Source organism: Phytophthora sojae (assembly GCF_000149755.1).
Source record: "Phytophthora sojae unplaced genomic scaffold PHYSOscaffold_5, whole genome shotgun sequence".
NCBI classification, from domain to species: Eukaryota; Oomycota; class Peronosporomycetes; order Peronosporales; family Peronosporaceae; genus Phytophthora; species Phytophthora sojae.
Window position 1 is genome coordinate 200,074 of NW_009258119.1, and position 13,718 is coordinate 213,791.

Sequence of the window (13,718 nt, forward strand, 5' to 3'; positions counted from 1 at the left end):
TATTTCAACAACTCACTCGGTGAAGTCCGGTCCGCCAAAGGTAAACGATACCTATAGGGGTTGACACAAGGACACACGCCAAGTCCAAGCGATCCTCCCGGCCCCCTGTTCACATCCTGTGCTCCGAGGACTACCGGATTGCAGCGGATATCTCTGGTACTCCGAACCGATTCGGTCCGGCATAGTGCGCTATACACCTGGACGATCAAGGCGTTCACCCGCCTCACCTCATTTGGGCTGCGCTAGCAGCTTTACTGCTTTCCCAGAATAAATGTAGTTTGGAAATAGAGACATCGTACCAAAAAAATAAATGCAGTCCGTGTAAACATCTCGTTGAGGATGATATTATACCGTGTTGCAGCAACTTGCGCATGCTCATAACAGCAAATACTGTTCGTACTGGTGCACGCATTTATTTCATATTGCGCAAAAAATGCGATGCCCAGTTAATTATTTCAGATAGAATACCAGTGGTTATTTGGGCTTTCTTAGAGCAATCCCACCCGTTTGAACAAAAAACCAAAACTAAAAGCGAACTTAGCTTAGGTTCGTGAAAGTATTAGTTTTCAAGTTGAACAGAACCAAAACAAAACCTCAACAAAACTAAATTTGCTGCACATACAAAAACCAATATAAATGAAGCGTCGCTACTATCCTGTAGCTATCCCGCAGCTATATTTGACCGTGCTTTAGCTCACCGAGACAATACCCAACGGGGTGACGACATTCTCGTTCGGGCCTACGGAGCTCAGGAAGAAGAACCACATTCCCATGGCCAGATTCATCACCAAGAGCACGAACTCGAAGATGATGAAAAGCTGGAACTCGGACTCGAATCCACACAGCCAATACACCAGCGAGCCGAAGATGATCGTTTCGACGAACGCCAACGGGATCTGACTCGCCGAGGTGGCCAGCACGTAAGATGCAGTACGGAAGAAGTTGGCACCGCGCTGCTTGTAGAAGACCTCGCGCTCTGCCATGTACGTCGGGATCTGCGACGACTGGCCCATGGACAGGAACATGACCGAAGAGAAGACCACACCCAGCACAACGGAGACCTGCGTTGGGTCGAAGTCGTAGAAGACGGTGCAGAACTATAGCCCCATGACTGCGATCATCAGCACGCGTCCAAAGATGAAGGGCTTGTTGCGGTATGTGATGGTGAGCTGGCGCTTCAGCAGCGTCAGCGTGCTGTCGACGAACGACTGGCTGAACATGGGCATCGGCTTCATGTTCTGTTCCACGCTGTGGAGCAGTTCGGGGTCGTACGGGGCCTCCAGAGCATACATCGACTCCATGTAGATGCGCGACTCCTTGAAGGTGTCGGCAAACTCACTGGCCCGGCGAGGCTGCTTCGTCGGGTGTTCGACCTGGTACTGGTACTGCACCTGCGTGCCCAGGTCCAGCAGGTAGTCGGCGATGTCACGTTGAGGCGGGCACTTGAACCCGAGAGACTCGAAGTACTCCTCGACCTTGCTACACGGGCCATGGTACATCAGCTGACCATCATCACGTCGTCGAACAACGCGAAAACCTCCGGAGACGGCTGAAGCAGAGCGATGACGACGGTCTTGCGCAGCTTGTGGGCCACACTACGCTGCGTGTTGATGATATCGTACGTGGCCGCACTGTCGAGACCCGTACTGATCTCGTCCATGAGCGTCACGTACTTGGTACTGAACTCCATCTCGCCGGTCGTCACGCGCTTGCGCTCGCCGCCGGACACACCGCGGGTCATGGCGTCGCCCACGATGGTGTTCTGGCAGTTCTGGAGTCCGAGCTGCTGGATGATGACGTCCGGGTAGTGTGCGAACATGGCGTTGGCCGCTCTCAAGGCCTCCTCGTTTTCCTCTGGGGTACCCTGCGAGAGCATCTTCTTGGCGTGCTCGGACAGCTCAGCGCCACAAAACTTGTGCGCGTACTCCAGTGTCTCCTTGACGGTCAGCACGGGGTAGTGCTTGTCACGCTGGTTCACGTAGGCCACGAACTGGGGCAGCGTCTTGATGATCTGCTCGCGCTGCACGTTGTTGAAGGAGATGTTGCCCTCGACCGTGATGTTCTTGGTCATGGGGACCGAGCACTCAGCATCTTCAACAGGGCCGACTTGCCGGAGCCAGGTTGGCCCTGATCTTTCCAGGTGAGAACACACCGCTGACGTCCTTGAGGATCTCCTTGCGCACGATGCGTTTCTTCGGGCTGATGAAGGTCTTCATGAGGGTGTTGGGGATGGTCGGCAACTCGTACTTGCTGTCTTCATCGACCACGACAACGTCAGCAGTGACAGACAGGTTGCTGAAGCGCACGTCCATCTGGGGCATGGCCAAGCCGAGTGCCTTGCCGAGTTTGGTGGCGATGTGCTCGTGCAGGACCTGCGGGCCCTCGGCCATCAAGGCGGCGCCGGACTCGTACCCGAGCCGCTTGCGGGTGGCCGGCGACATGGCTTCCATCGTTGTCCCTTGGTCGGCTTGGTAGCTGGACAGGAAATTCGAGAATGAACTTGACCCGGCCGCGTCAAACGCGGAAGGGCATCAACGAGGTGGCCGGGGATGACGACCTAGCTGACAGGGATGCCACGGCGTCAACCACAAAGGATTGTTGCTCTGTAGTCATGTTAAGTGAAACGGAGAGGTGAGGAGCGTTCCGGTACATCTCAGTGCAACTACAGTGTTGAAGTGATACTCTAAACCTCAGTCGCGGATCCGAGCCGCGATTGGCTCAATCCGGCCCGATTACTTCAAGGACGGTAACAAATCGTCATGAATGCAGCTCCACCAAAACGCTGGCGTCGACTTAGCATCGATGATGGCAGGCCTCGCTAGGCTACATGTACGGATGCGACACATTGGCCTTGGCATAAACCGCATCTTGTACATTAGCTATCCTGAGCAAAAACCTTTGCAATCTTGAGATGCGAGCGCGTCTGTCAAACGCAAGTCACTGCTGTGTGTAGAGACCCTGAAGCTCTGAATTCAGGAACCGCGAGCACAATCACAACGGAATAACATAGCAATCTAAAGGCTGCACAAATACTACTGTGTTATTACTATTTACCAAAGCACTGAGTCAGCAGTTTCAAGCTATCCCAATCATTTTGTCAAATTTCAGTGAAAATAATTCCTCGGCTGGCTGGTTCGGGCGTGTGGTTCACACCACTCGTACCTATGTTTTGTTTTGGCATTGAGGTACATTGTTGTCACTTAACTTCGTGGCTAACGACATCGATGACCTTGACGGAGGTCGTCTCTAACCGATCTCCCTGCTTTATTACCCCTAGTGGCTACACATTCAGGGCTGCCCCCAACCGTTAAGGTGTGAAGGCCCCGAACCCCGAAGCGTTCATATCGCTGATGTGCTCCAGCCAGTGCCCCACGTCACTGGCTGCGTAGGCATGAAGATCTTCCCAGATCGAGGCGGAGCCGATGACTCGAGTGGGTTTACATTGCATGCTACGCCGTGTATTCATCGCCAGGTTGGCGAGCGCATCGGCCATCTTGTTGAAATCGCGTATGTGATGCTGCCAGCTGATCACCGAGAGTTGGTCCACAACCCGCCGATTTTGCCAGTATAGCTGAGTGAGGTGTTTAGCCTTTGGTGGTCGCCGCTTCTGCTGCTGATGGATGATAATTTTGCTATCCCCAACCACGTGGAGTGGTCTCCAATTGTGGCGATGACAGGCCTTTAACCCCATAAGCAGCCCCATGTTCTCTGCAATGTTGTTCGTTGTGGAAGGTACATGCTGATAACCCAGCAGATTTCGAAAACACCCCACCCTTCGCCGACCCGAACGCTCCACTCCCTCCAGGCCCGGGATTACCACGGGAGCCGCCATCAAAAAAGAGGAGATACTTCGAACGTCCAACAAATGTTGCTGGGGTTGGCACGGCCGGAATCGAATGAAGCGCTTTGCGCGCCACTTGTGCCGCTCGGTCAAGCATAGGAGCGTGTGGACCCCGGGCAATGTGGAGGTGCACAGTGGCATATCCGTGCCGCAGTCGAGTGTTGAAGATATCCAGATGATAGTCAAACGACACATTATTGAGCGGGTCGAAAAAAACAACTGGCCACCGCCACACTGCGTGAAAAGAGAGGGCCGCTCCGATTCTCCAGCAGCTATCCATCACCCGCGTGAGTGCGACAGTGAGATTGTCCAGCGCGAGGCCGGCTACGGTCGGGAAGAGCTGCTGCGCAATTGTCCATACCCCCGCAGGGATCATTGGCAGCGTGAGGCCAAAGACAGCCTCCTCCAGCCCCGACGTAGGCAATCCCAATGTCATCCAACTCTGTAGGAAACGCGTGCGCATCCGAACCGCTGCTGGACAACTCCAGAATACATGGTAGAGATCCACTCGGTCCTGCCGAACGCACACCGCATGAGGACATCCAACTTGTTGACGACTGCGATCGTATGGCGATAGCGCCTGGTGTTTGAGCCGAAACAGGAGCTGCTCCCCCCACGGGTTAAGACCGACAATGCGCCGGATCCGTGACCATTCAAGGTGAGAGAGACCTGTCGCAGCCGAAGGACTTTGCCGCTCCCAGTGTTGTTGGCGCCGCGCTCGACAGGCGAAGCCTCGCCTCCGCGATGCAGCAATAATAGTTCGAAAATGTCGACGCGGTTTGATCCATCGCTGATTACCCACCCATAAGCAGACCAGACGACTGACACGCGGGTGCAAATGTACATAGTGAACTCGAATTTCGGGCCCGACTGTCGCGGACACGAACTTAGTCGAGGATGACTGCTGATAACGTGGTCCCGTGAGAGAGCCCTCGATCCTGACGTCAGCTGTACAGATGGTGGCGAACTGGAAGTCATCCTCCCGAGCACCGGGTGGTCCGCTGGTGTTGCTTCAATCCGTAGCTCCGAGCTGAAGCCACCTCGATAAAATAGGCGGGGGTAATTCGTGACCAATAGAAGAACGAGGGCCTCCACCCTCTTGCGAATTGCCGATGTACGTCTTCTGCGGGGGAATAGCAGGGTGAATGTGATAAGTCCCCAGTGAATGATATCACGGAGCCGGTCACCACTCGTACCTAACCGACCACTTTGGATCTACAAAATGAGCATTTTCAAATCTGAAACTGATTGAAACGGCAATTTTGGTTTGGTTTGAACTGGCGGAGGAATATTCCGGACAAGGAAATCGTTTGTAGAGAAACAGTCGAGGGTGAAGCAATGGTCTCATCTGCCGTCTTGGACACTCGCTAGTCGGCTTGGTCTCGCCGAGGGTAACTCGAATTGTCCTGCAGCTCCAAGCAAGGTCCAAGCAGCTCTCATTCTCCCAATGCAAACTGCCGAGGATGTCTTATGGCTTGGGGAGTTGAAGCAATGGTCTTATCTAGCGGCTTGAACACTCGCCATGGTCTCGTGGAGGGTTACAATCCAGCGGTTGTCCAGTTCGCAATCTACTTCGTTCTCCCCAAATTAGCAGCGTCGCACTTCTGGTAGCCGTGGTGAAGGAGCGATTCATCGTCAACCCGTTCACGGAGCTCGCGCTGACCGAGCACGACCACGAGCAGCTCAAGGAACTGGCGAACAACCTCATCTGGGCCAACCTCGACAAGTACACGACGTACCAGGACGAGAAGAAGAAGGGCGTGGATCCGCGACGTTGGAAGCTCTGGAAGCAGCGCCAAGGCATCGATATGTACGTCGAGCGTCAAGGAACTGCGTCCGCGGGCGAGAACATCACGTGCAACGGCTTGCCTGGAACCTGGGGCATCGGTAACAAAGAGGGCAAACTGGACGACCTGATGTTCGGTCTCGTCAGCCCCACACTCGAAGCCATGCGCGTCAAGGCCTCGTACGTTGACGACTTCAGTGGAGCTGCTGTGCTAGACAGCATAGTCGAGCCATCGCTGGACGAGCCGTTCCAGGCTCTGACCGTCAAATGGATGAAGGTCGACATCCCCTTTGCCTCAACGAACCTGGTCAAGAACCGCGACTATTATATACGTGTACATCGATGCCACGGGCGAGCGCTTGGCCTATCATCTCATGCACTCGGTGAGCTTCCCGAAGACACCCGATCTTCCCAACCGCGTGCGCGGCAACATGCCCGCGCTTGCGTTTTGGCGCCAGGTCGGGCCCAACACTATGGAGCTCTTTGGTACGTCCGTGATGGATCCTGGTGGTGATGTGATCAAGATGATCGCTGTCCCCAACATGACCGGAGTCTTCTTCTGCACGCTGAAGTACGCCTATTGCGGACAGATGAAGAAGCTTAACTTCATGCTGGACAAGAAGTACGCCGAGTCCAAGCAGCACGGTGGAAAAATGTCTGCGTGACGTGTTCGGCGCCAATAACCGGGTGACTTTGGCAAGAGCAAAAGCACTTGCAAGCTGTGCTTCGGGTTCATGTGCAACGCATGCAAGATTGCCCGTAAGCTGAGCTTCGTGGACCCAGACCTGCTGCTCTCGCAGCGCACGGTTACGTTCTGTACCAGGTGCATCAGCGGGGTCACAGTATGAGTCGCCCGAGCGCAGCTCCTGGCCAGTGGCAAGGCGTACAGGCCGCATTCGGGCTTGCAGTCGTCCATGTCGTCGGACGGATTCAGCACGAGTAGTTGTATGATGTCCGACTAATGTTATTAGGCAATTCCTAGCAGGTATGTGTGCAGCTGCGTGGTTAGAACTTTAAACGTCCTCTACCTAGCGTCTGCCAGACTCTTCAACTTGCTAACTTGTTAACTTCGCATTATTCTTTCGTGCTGTGGATCCTTGGGATCTTGTCGAATGGTATGCAGCTGCTCAACCTTAAGGTGTTGATTACCAAATCGCTTAGTTAGCGAGAACAACGGGTACACTACTTCGAGATATTGCAGTTGTGGTTGATACTTGTTTGCTTGACGTGCTACAATGGAAAGTCTAGCCTGCCTTTCCTTTCCGGTTGGAGTTGAGTTGGGGTGCATGTATCATACTTAAGTAAGTATTGTTTAGGGCGATTCTGAGGACAGATGACGAGAATCTGACTGATACACGATGGTGGTCGCGCAGCTGGCTGATATCTTCCCTGCCGCGACCTCCGTTCGCAATCGACACAGACAACCATCCCTCACTTTCATATTCTCATCGATCCATCCACCGCTGCTAGGGCGTCCAAGAGCAAAAGACAAAAATGGTGAAAGGACGCTTCATCGTCAACCCGTTCGCGGAATTGTCGCTCACAGAGCACGACCACGTCCAGTTGCAAGACCTCGCCAACTCGGTCATCATGGCCCACCTCGACAAGTGGTCCATCTACAAGTCGGAGAAGATGCAAGTCGAAGTACTTCGCGCTGGAAACTGGTCAAGGAGCGCCAGAACATCCGCATGTACACCGAGCGATCGTCATCCACAAGCTCCGGCGAACTGATCACCGGCAACGGGTTACCGATCATCTTGGCCGTCGGTACGCTTCAGGGACAACTGGACGACCTAATGCACGGTGTCATGAGTCCAACCCTCGAGTCTATGCGTATCAAGGCGTCGTACGTCGACGACTTTGACGGGGCCGCTGTACTGGACACGCTCGTCGAGCCCTCTCTCGACGACCCGTTCCAGACGCTGGTCCTCAAGTGGATGGAGGTTGACATCCCGCTCGTCAAGAACCGCGACTACGTGTACCTCGAAGGCACGGGCCACGTGCAGACCCCCACCGGCGAACGCTTGGGGTACCATGTAATGCACTCGGGAAACCCACCACCTACCGAACCGAGTGCGTGGCAACATCTCGGCGCTCGCCTTCTGGCAGCAGACTGGCCCCAACACGATCGACATGTGGGGTACGGCCGTGATGGACCTGGGCGGTGACATGATCCGCATGGTCGCGGTTCCGGCCATGGTAGGCGCCTTCATGTCCAGCGTCAAGTATGGCTTCTGCGGCCAGATAAGGAAGCTGGCGTGGGTGCTCGAGCAGCGCTACGAGGAGTCGAGGCAGCGCGGTACCCCCAACAAGACGAGCGACTGCGTTACGTGCTTTTCGCCCATCTCGGGGCGGAAGCTCGGGGACTTTGGCAAAAGCAACAACACGTGCAAACTGTGCTTCGGCTTCGTATGCCGCGCGTGCCAACTCGTCCGCAAGATGAGCTTCGTGGACCCGGACTTGCAGTTGTCCCAGCGGAAGGTGACGTTTTGTTCCGCGTGCGTGGGGCAAGTGATGTCTTTGAGCTCCACCGATGCGGCCAGAGCTATGATGCTCAGCAAAAAGGGCCACTCGAAAGTCCACAACTCGCTGTCGTCGTCGGCAAGCACTACCTCAAGTATGTCCAGCATGTCGATGTAACTAGTTAAGCGTCTGCGTAAGATGTCGTTTTTGAGTTTCAGAAATTTCTATTGATTTCATTACCTATGTTGCTATACTGTATAACTGTAATCATACAATGTGCAAGTGAATTTTGATGGGTAACGCTGGTAAACTGTAGCAGCTCTTTTTTAAGGGTGTCCAGCGCCTAAAGAGTGCCACCCTCCAGACAAAAATCCAAGGGATCACCGGACTCAAGTGCGGCGCAGTGCGGACAGTGTCAGGTCTTCGTGGCGTACAATGCACTAGCGTCAGTGCTCGATACCCCTCTGGGACAGTCGATATAGGGATAACTTCCGGGTGTCTGCACTGAGTCAAAGACTCCGGCTCATTCTCCATCTTGCCACCGAGATAGCACCACCCCAAAGCCAATTCGTCGGAATGAAGGGGCGATTCGTGGTAAACCCGTTCCCGACTGTGCCGTTGGCGCCGTCCGACCAACGTCAGCTCCATGACTTGGCCATCTCCCTTGTGAAGGCGGGATTGGAGCGGTACACGGCGTTCGTGGAGAAGGAGCAGCGTCAGGTGGATCTGTCGCGGTGGAAACTGGTTAAGTCTAGAGAGAACGCTCGAGTCTTCATGGAGAAGTCCGCTTCTCCCCGCTCTAATGGCAACCAAGAGACGCGAGATCTCCCGTCGTTGTTGTGCGTTGGCACGACGGCTGGACAGCTGGAGGACTTGATGTTTGGAGTGGTGAACCCAACGCTGGAGGTGATGCGGATCAAGGCCTCCTACGTGGACGACCTCAGTGGCGCGGCGGTGCTGGCCACTGTCGAGGAGCCGACACTAGACGAGCCGTTCAAGTCGCTCGTGGTCAAGTGGATGGAGCTCGACATCCCGCTGCACACTACGAACCTCGTCAAGAACCGCGACTACATCTACGCCGAGGCGACGGACATCCTCACGCTCCCGAACGGTGACCGGGTCGGCTATCACTTGCTGCACTCCATCAACTTCCCACAGACCCACGAGCTCCCGAACCGAATTCGCGGTAACTTGTCCATCTGCGGCTTCTTCCGGCAGATTACTGAGGGAACTACGGAGATATATGTTACCGGCATCATGGACCCAGCGGGAGGTCTCGTCCGGCACTTGGTGATCCCGAATATGGCGAATACCTTCCTGTCGACGCTCAAGTACGCGCACTGTGGACAGATGAAGAAGCTTGCGTGGATGCTGGAGAAGAGGTACAAGGAGTCTCGACTGCTGGGCAAACCCAACAAGAAGGCGCAGTGCGTGACGTGCAGACATTCGATCACGGGACGGAAATTGGGAGACTTTGGCAAGACGGACGCCACGTGCAAGCTCTGCTTCGGCTTCGTGTGCCACAGCTGCAAGATCCACAAGAAGATCAGCTTCATCACGCCCGACCTGCTGCTGGCCAAGCGGAACGTGACGTTCTGCGGCCTCTGTCTGGCCGAAGTGAACAAATCCGACGCGTCAGAGGCTGCTAGAGCCCAGATCTTAGAGAGCTACCCAGTTAACCACCACCCGTCGATGTCTACAACGTCCGAGACGAGCAACAGTAGTTAGCTGAAGTTTGATAACGCACGCCATTTTTTTGCCTTTGAGACTCGCACACAATGCATCTGATGGTGCTGAGGGCTTGTTACTCTGCCGCGATGACCACGAGGTCAGTTATGCCAGTGTCTTTAGTGACTGAGTAACTTGAGGCGTGCTAGCTTCCCGCCAATACAGCTGGGGCCACCAATATTGCGACGCGAAAGCGAAGAGGTGTTCACTGCGGGAAAGCAGTGTGGTCTCCTTCCAGTCAAAAGGAGCACGTCAGTTCCCTTGGCTCGGTCGGCTGGGGGCCAGGCAAGCAAGCAAACCTCCGGCTACAACTACAACTGTAATCACGGATGGCGAGATCTTCGACTGATAAATCGAGAGGCGAGGAGTAAGCATCAGCCAACCCACCATAGCCTTTTGGCTTGACGCCTTGAATCGGTGAACTTCAGCGATGCAAAGCGAGATTAAGCGCGACCTTCAAAGATCGATCGAGCAGCTCACCTGGATCGTTGAAGCTCGACGCTGTCTGCATTCCGCTGATGGTCACTGCAACTTCAGAAAATAAAAGTGCACTGCTTGCACACTATGGGCAGCAGTGCCGGGAACTTCTTGGGGTGGTTGTGAGGGGAAGATGGCCACGCGCCCCTGTCACGATAGACCCCGAGGCCTGGAAGGCCAGCTCCGATGATCTCTCGAGTTAACCGCGGCCTGGCGATCGATCATTTGGCGCCAGCTGCCGCAGCGGTACACTGCGTGACCTCCCCACCGAAAGGCAACGAGCCGGAATTTAGACGGGATTAAAGTATTGCCCAACTACCTTCTAAATCACATGCGGACATAAATTGACGGTTGGATACAATTGCTAACTAACGCGACCTCTGTAAATGATTAAAAATAAAAGTATCGGAACAATTTTGTTGCAGGCAAATCACTGCGCCCCCAGCATAATTCCTGTTTTTATCCGCAGATTGCGGTCAACAAAGCACGTTTGCAAGGATTTGCGTGACCTTGAGCACGAACGAAATAAACGCCACCAAAGCCAACATAGCGTTTGCCTTCCTTCTTCCTTCACCGCTCGTTGCCTTTGGTCTGAGATACCAGCTGGAAGCGAGACAGACCGCTTTCGTCATTGAAGCTGCTTCAGCTTGACCCGTTTGCGTTTGCCGCACGGGCGACCACTGCGACGATCGTGACCAGCGCCAAAGACAAGATCTCCACCCAGCATTACACTGCCTCCACAGCATTGCGTTCCCCTCGTCACACGTTATGAATAACGTTATTCGGAACCCCTGCACCGACACAACACCGCAGACGGCCAACCATTTCCGAATTGCCCGCCGGCATCGCAGTCAAAAGTCTTCCGACATTCCGACAATGTGCCAGAAGCTGCGGCGCGAGCGGTTCACCGCCAGTCCGTTCGACGAGGTGGCTCTGACCATGGGAGATCGGTCTCACCTCGAGGCTCTGGCGCAGACCTTCGTGTCCGACAACCTCCGGCAGTATCTGACCCATTCGGCCATGGGTCTCGACAAGGTGGACGACCGGCGTTGGAGGTCGTCAAGGCCAAGGAAGCTTTACGCGTCTACACGGAGCGCTCGCAGCGTGACATGGCTCGACGACAGCGGAAGCACCTCGCTGCCAACGCCAGCCGCGCCTGCACTGACGACGATAAGACCAAGTACACGGTGTCGGAACTGCCGGTCATGTTCAGTGCCGGCAGGTTGGTCGGTGACCTCGACGACGTCATGTTTTCGTGAACCCGACGCTGGAGCACATGCGCATCAAGTCTTCGTACGTGGACGACGTTGGTGGTGCGGCGGTGTTGGCCACAGTAGGGGAGCCTACCTTGGACGATCCGTTCTGTTCACTGGTCATCAAGTACATGGAGATGACCTTACCGTTGTCTACGTCAAGACTCGTCAAGAACCGAGACTTCGTCTACATGGAGGCCACGGGCGTCGTACAGCTCGGCCACGGGGGTGACCGCATCGGCTACCACCTCATGCACTCGGTGCACTTCCCGCAGACGGTAGATCGCCCCCACAAGGTGCGTGGTCGGCTCTCAATCTGCAGCTTCTTCCGACAAACCAGCCCCAACATCGTAGAGCACTACTCGTCCGGTACTATCGACCCGGGAGGCGTTATCCCGCGCTCGTTGCTGGTGCGAGCCACTGCTAATCAGATGCTGGCGCCGCTGCGTTACGCCTACTGCGGCCAGATGAAGAAGCTTACGTGGATGCTGCAGCAGAAGCGCGACGAGCGTCGAGCCGACGGTGTATTCTCCAAGGTGTCGGTATTAGTCGAGAACGTGTGCGTGACCTGCCGGTCGAAGGCGGGCAACCTCTTTAGCAGCAAGTGCTGCGTCTGTCTCGGCGAATTGTGCATGTCGTGCTCCATCAAGAAGCGCCTGAGCTTCCTGTCGCCGGATAGTACTCTAGTGCGCTGTAAGGTGTCAGTGTGTACTGCGTGTATGCTGGAAGGACTGCACGTTAGCGCGTCCAGAGCCGCTCGGGATCAACTGTCCGGAGCTTCAATCTGCTGCGCATTCGCCACGTGCTCCGTGTCGGAGACGAGCTCCGATCTATCGCCGTCCCCGACGAATTGGAGTCGAAGTCGGTACGCCAAGGCGACAGTATAGGCCAGGGCGCACCACGACCACACGCTTGAAGATGAAGATGAACCTTTGTCGGTTCTTTAGTGCCGACGCTGTATAGGATAACGTATTGGAAATGTATGAACCAACGCAATCAAGCCTCCTTGCACTAGCTTTGCTTGCTCATGTGGCCAGCAATCGATGCTGCCGACCACCACCGGCACCTCGCGCCATTTTTCCGGTGGCATGGAGCGGAGCGCTACGACGTTGCGATGAAGGGTGTGAAATCTTGTCGGCTTGCATTGACGCCGACAGACTCGTCGCTTGATCACCTTGAACCTTGGTGGATGAGGAAGGAGGAATGTTCGCAGCCACCAGGTCAGTGTAGCAGTTGAGCTCGCTTCTTTGTCATCATGACGATGGTCGCGTCCACTGGTTGAAGGTCTCCCAGCGTCGTGCTGCTACTGCTTCACCGCTGCAACGCGAGAACAAGTACCTGCAGTGTTGGGCGTGATCCTGCTACGCACGTTAGAGCAATTCCCAGCAGTAACGTGCTCGACACTCCCACATCGCAGCCAAAAGACGAACGTACTAAGATCCAACAGCTTGCCGCGTGACGATGGATATAATGCCAGCATTATATTTCCCCACCTGTCAGAACCATAGATCGGCGCTCAAACAGCATTCCCCCACTCCCGTGCGAACTTCAGGGCGTATTCCTTCACTAGAGGACTCGACACCTCGACATTCATCAACTGAGCTACGTCTTCCGGTGTCTGCTTGGCGCGCACCCACTTGTTCATCATCGAAAGTTGCAGCGTTGAGGCCGCTTCCTTCGTACTCGCCACCTTCTTGGCCTTCTCTAGAATCTAGAACAGCGAAGTGTCCTTGTAGTAAGGCGACAAACTGTCCAGAATCGTCGTCTTCTGCGTGGGGTAGCGTTTGTTAAAATCGCTTACGTACTTGACCCAAAACTCAAAGTTTTGGTTCACCACCAGACCGTCGCCGGCCTTCTGACGCTTAAGTTCTGCAAAGACTTTTTTCGGGATAGCTTTCTGACGTAGAAACTTCTTCATCCGCTTGTCCATCGCCGCCCGAGCGATTTTTTCAGTGCTCGGGTTCCGCATCGCTGCGTCGATCATGCTTGGCAGATGAGCGGCCAAATGCCTATCCAAGATGTGGTACCAAAACTCCTGCTTGCGGTATTTCCGGTTGAAAGTCGAGCCAAGTGCTGAAGAGCGGATTCGAGAACACGTTCTTGGACTCCTCAAGTTCAAGCTGGGTGAAGACTTCACTGGGGGAAATCTCCCTGCGCATGTAGTCCTGGA

At 54.9% G+C, this 13,718-nt stretch overlaps 6 protein-coding genes across 6 annotated transcripts; 4 read left to right on the forward strand and 2 right to left on the reverse strand.

Annotated features, from left to right (window-relative positions):
* Positions 1–689: 689 nt before the first annotated feature.
* PHYSODRAFT_252888 (hypothetical protein) lies at positions 690–2,450 on the reverse strand (the record flags this gene model as incomplete). The annotated part of the gene is made up of 4 exons (XM_009529887.1): positions 690–1,061; positions 1,113–1,481; positions 1,508–2,127; positions 2,153–2,450. 4 exons carry the CDS (start codon positions 2,448–2,450, stop codon positions 690–692), a joined length of 1,659 nt encoding a protein of 552 aa, XP_009528182.1.
* An 857-nt stretch (positions 2,451–3,307) lies between these two features.
* PHYSODRAFT_509271 (hypothetical protein) lies at positions 3,308–3,691 on the reverse strand (the record flags this gene model as incomplete). Its single annotated transcript, XM_009529888.1, has 1 exon — positions 3,308–3,691. One exon carries the CDS (start codon positions 3,689–3,691, stop codon positions 3,308–3,310), a length of 384 nt encoding a protein of 127 aa, XP_009528183.1.
* A 1,641-nt stretch (positions 3,692–5,332) lies between these two features.
* On the forward strand, positions 5,333–6,292 carry PHYSODRAFT_252866 (hypothetical protein; the record flags this gene model as incomplete). Its single annotated transcript, XM_009529889.1, has 3 exons — positions 5,333–5,378; positions 5,453–5,873; positions 5,905–6,292. The coding sequence occupies 3 exons, from the start codon at positions 5,333–5,335 to the stop codon at positions 6,290–6,292; spliced, it is 855 nt and encodes a 284-aa protein (XP_009528184.1).
* An 829-nt stretch (positions 6,293–7,121) lies between these two features.
* PHYSODRAFT_252960 (hypothetical protein) lies at positions 7,122–8,267 on the forward strand (the record flags this gene model as incomplete). Its single annotated transcript, XM_009529890.1, has 4 exons — positions 7,122–7,271; positions 7,298–7,605; positions 7,634–7,656; positions 7,702–8,267. The coding sequence occupies 4 exons, from the start codon at positions 7,122–7,124 to the stop codon at positions 8,265–8,267; spliced, it is 1,047 nt and encodes a 348-aa protein (XP_009528185.1).
* Positions 8,268–8,666: 399 nt separating this feature from the next.
* Positions 8,667–9,855, forward strand: PHYSODRAFT_560510 (hypothetical protein; the record flags this gene model as incomplete). The annotated part of the gene is made up of 1 exon (XM_009529891.1): positions 8,667–9,855. The coding sequence occupies one exon, from the start codon at positions 8,667–8,669 to the stop codon at positions 9,816–9,818; it is 1,152 nt and encodes a 383-aa protein (XP_009528186.1). The 3' UTR covers positions 9,819–9,855.
* A 1,316-nt stretch (positions 9,856–11,171) lies between these two features.
* PHYSODRAFT_332825 (hypothetical protein) lies at positions 11,172–12,435 on the forward strand (the record flags this gene model as incomplete). The annotated part of the gene is made up of 3 exons (XM_009529892.1): positions 11,172–11,330; positions 11,360–11,521; positions 11,569–12,435. 3 exons carry the CDS (start codon positions 11,172–11,174, stop codon positions 12,433–12,435), a joined length of 1,188 nt encoding a protein of 395 aa, XP_009528187.1.
* Positions 12,436–13,718: the final 1,283 nt, after the last annotated feature.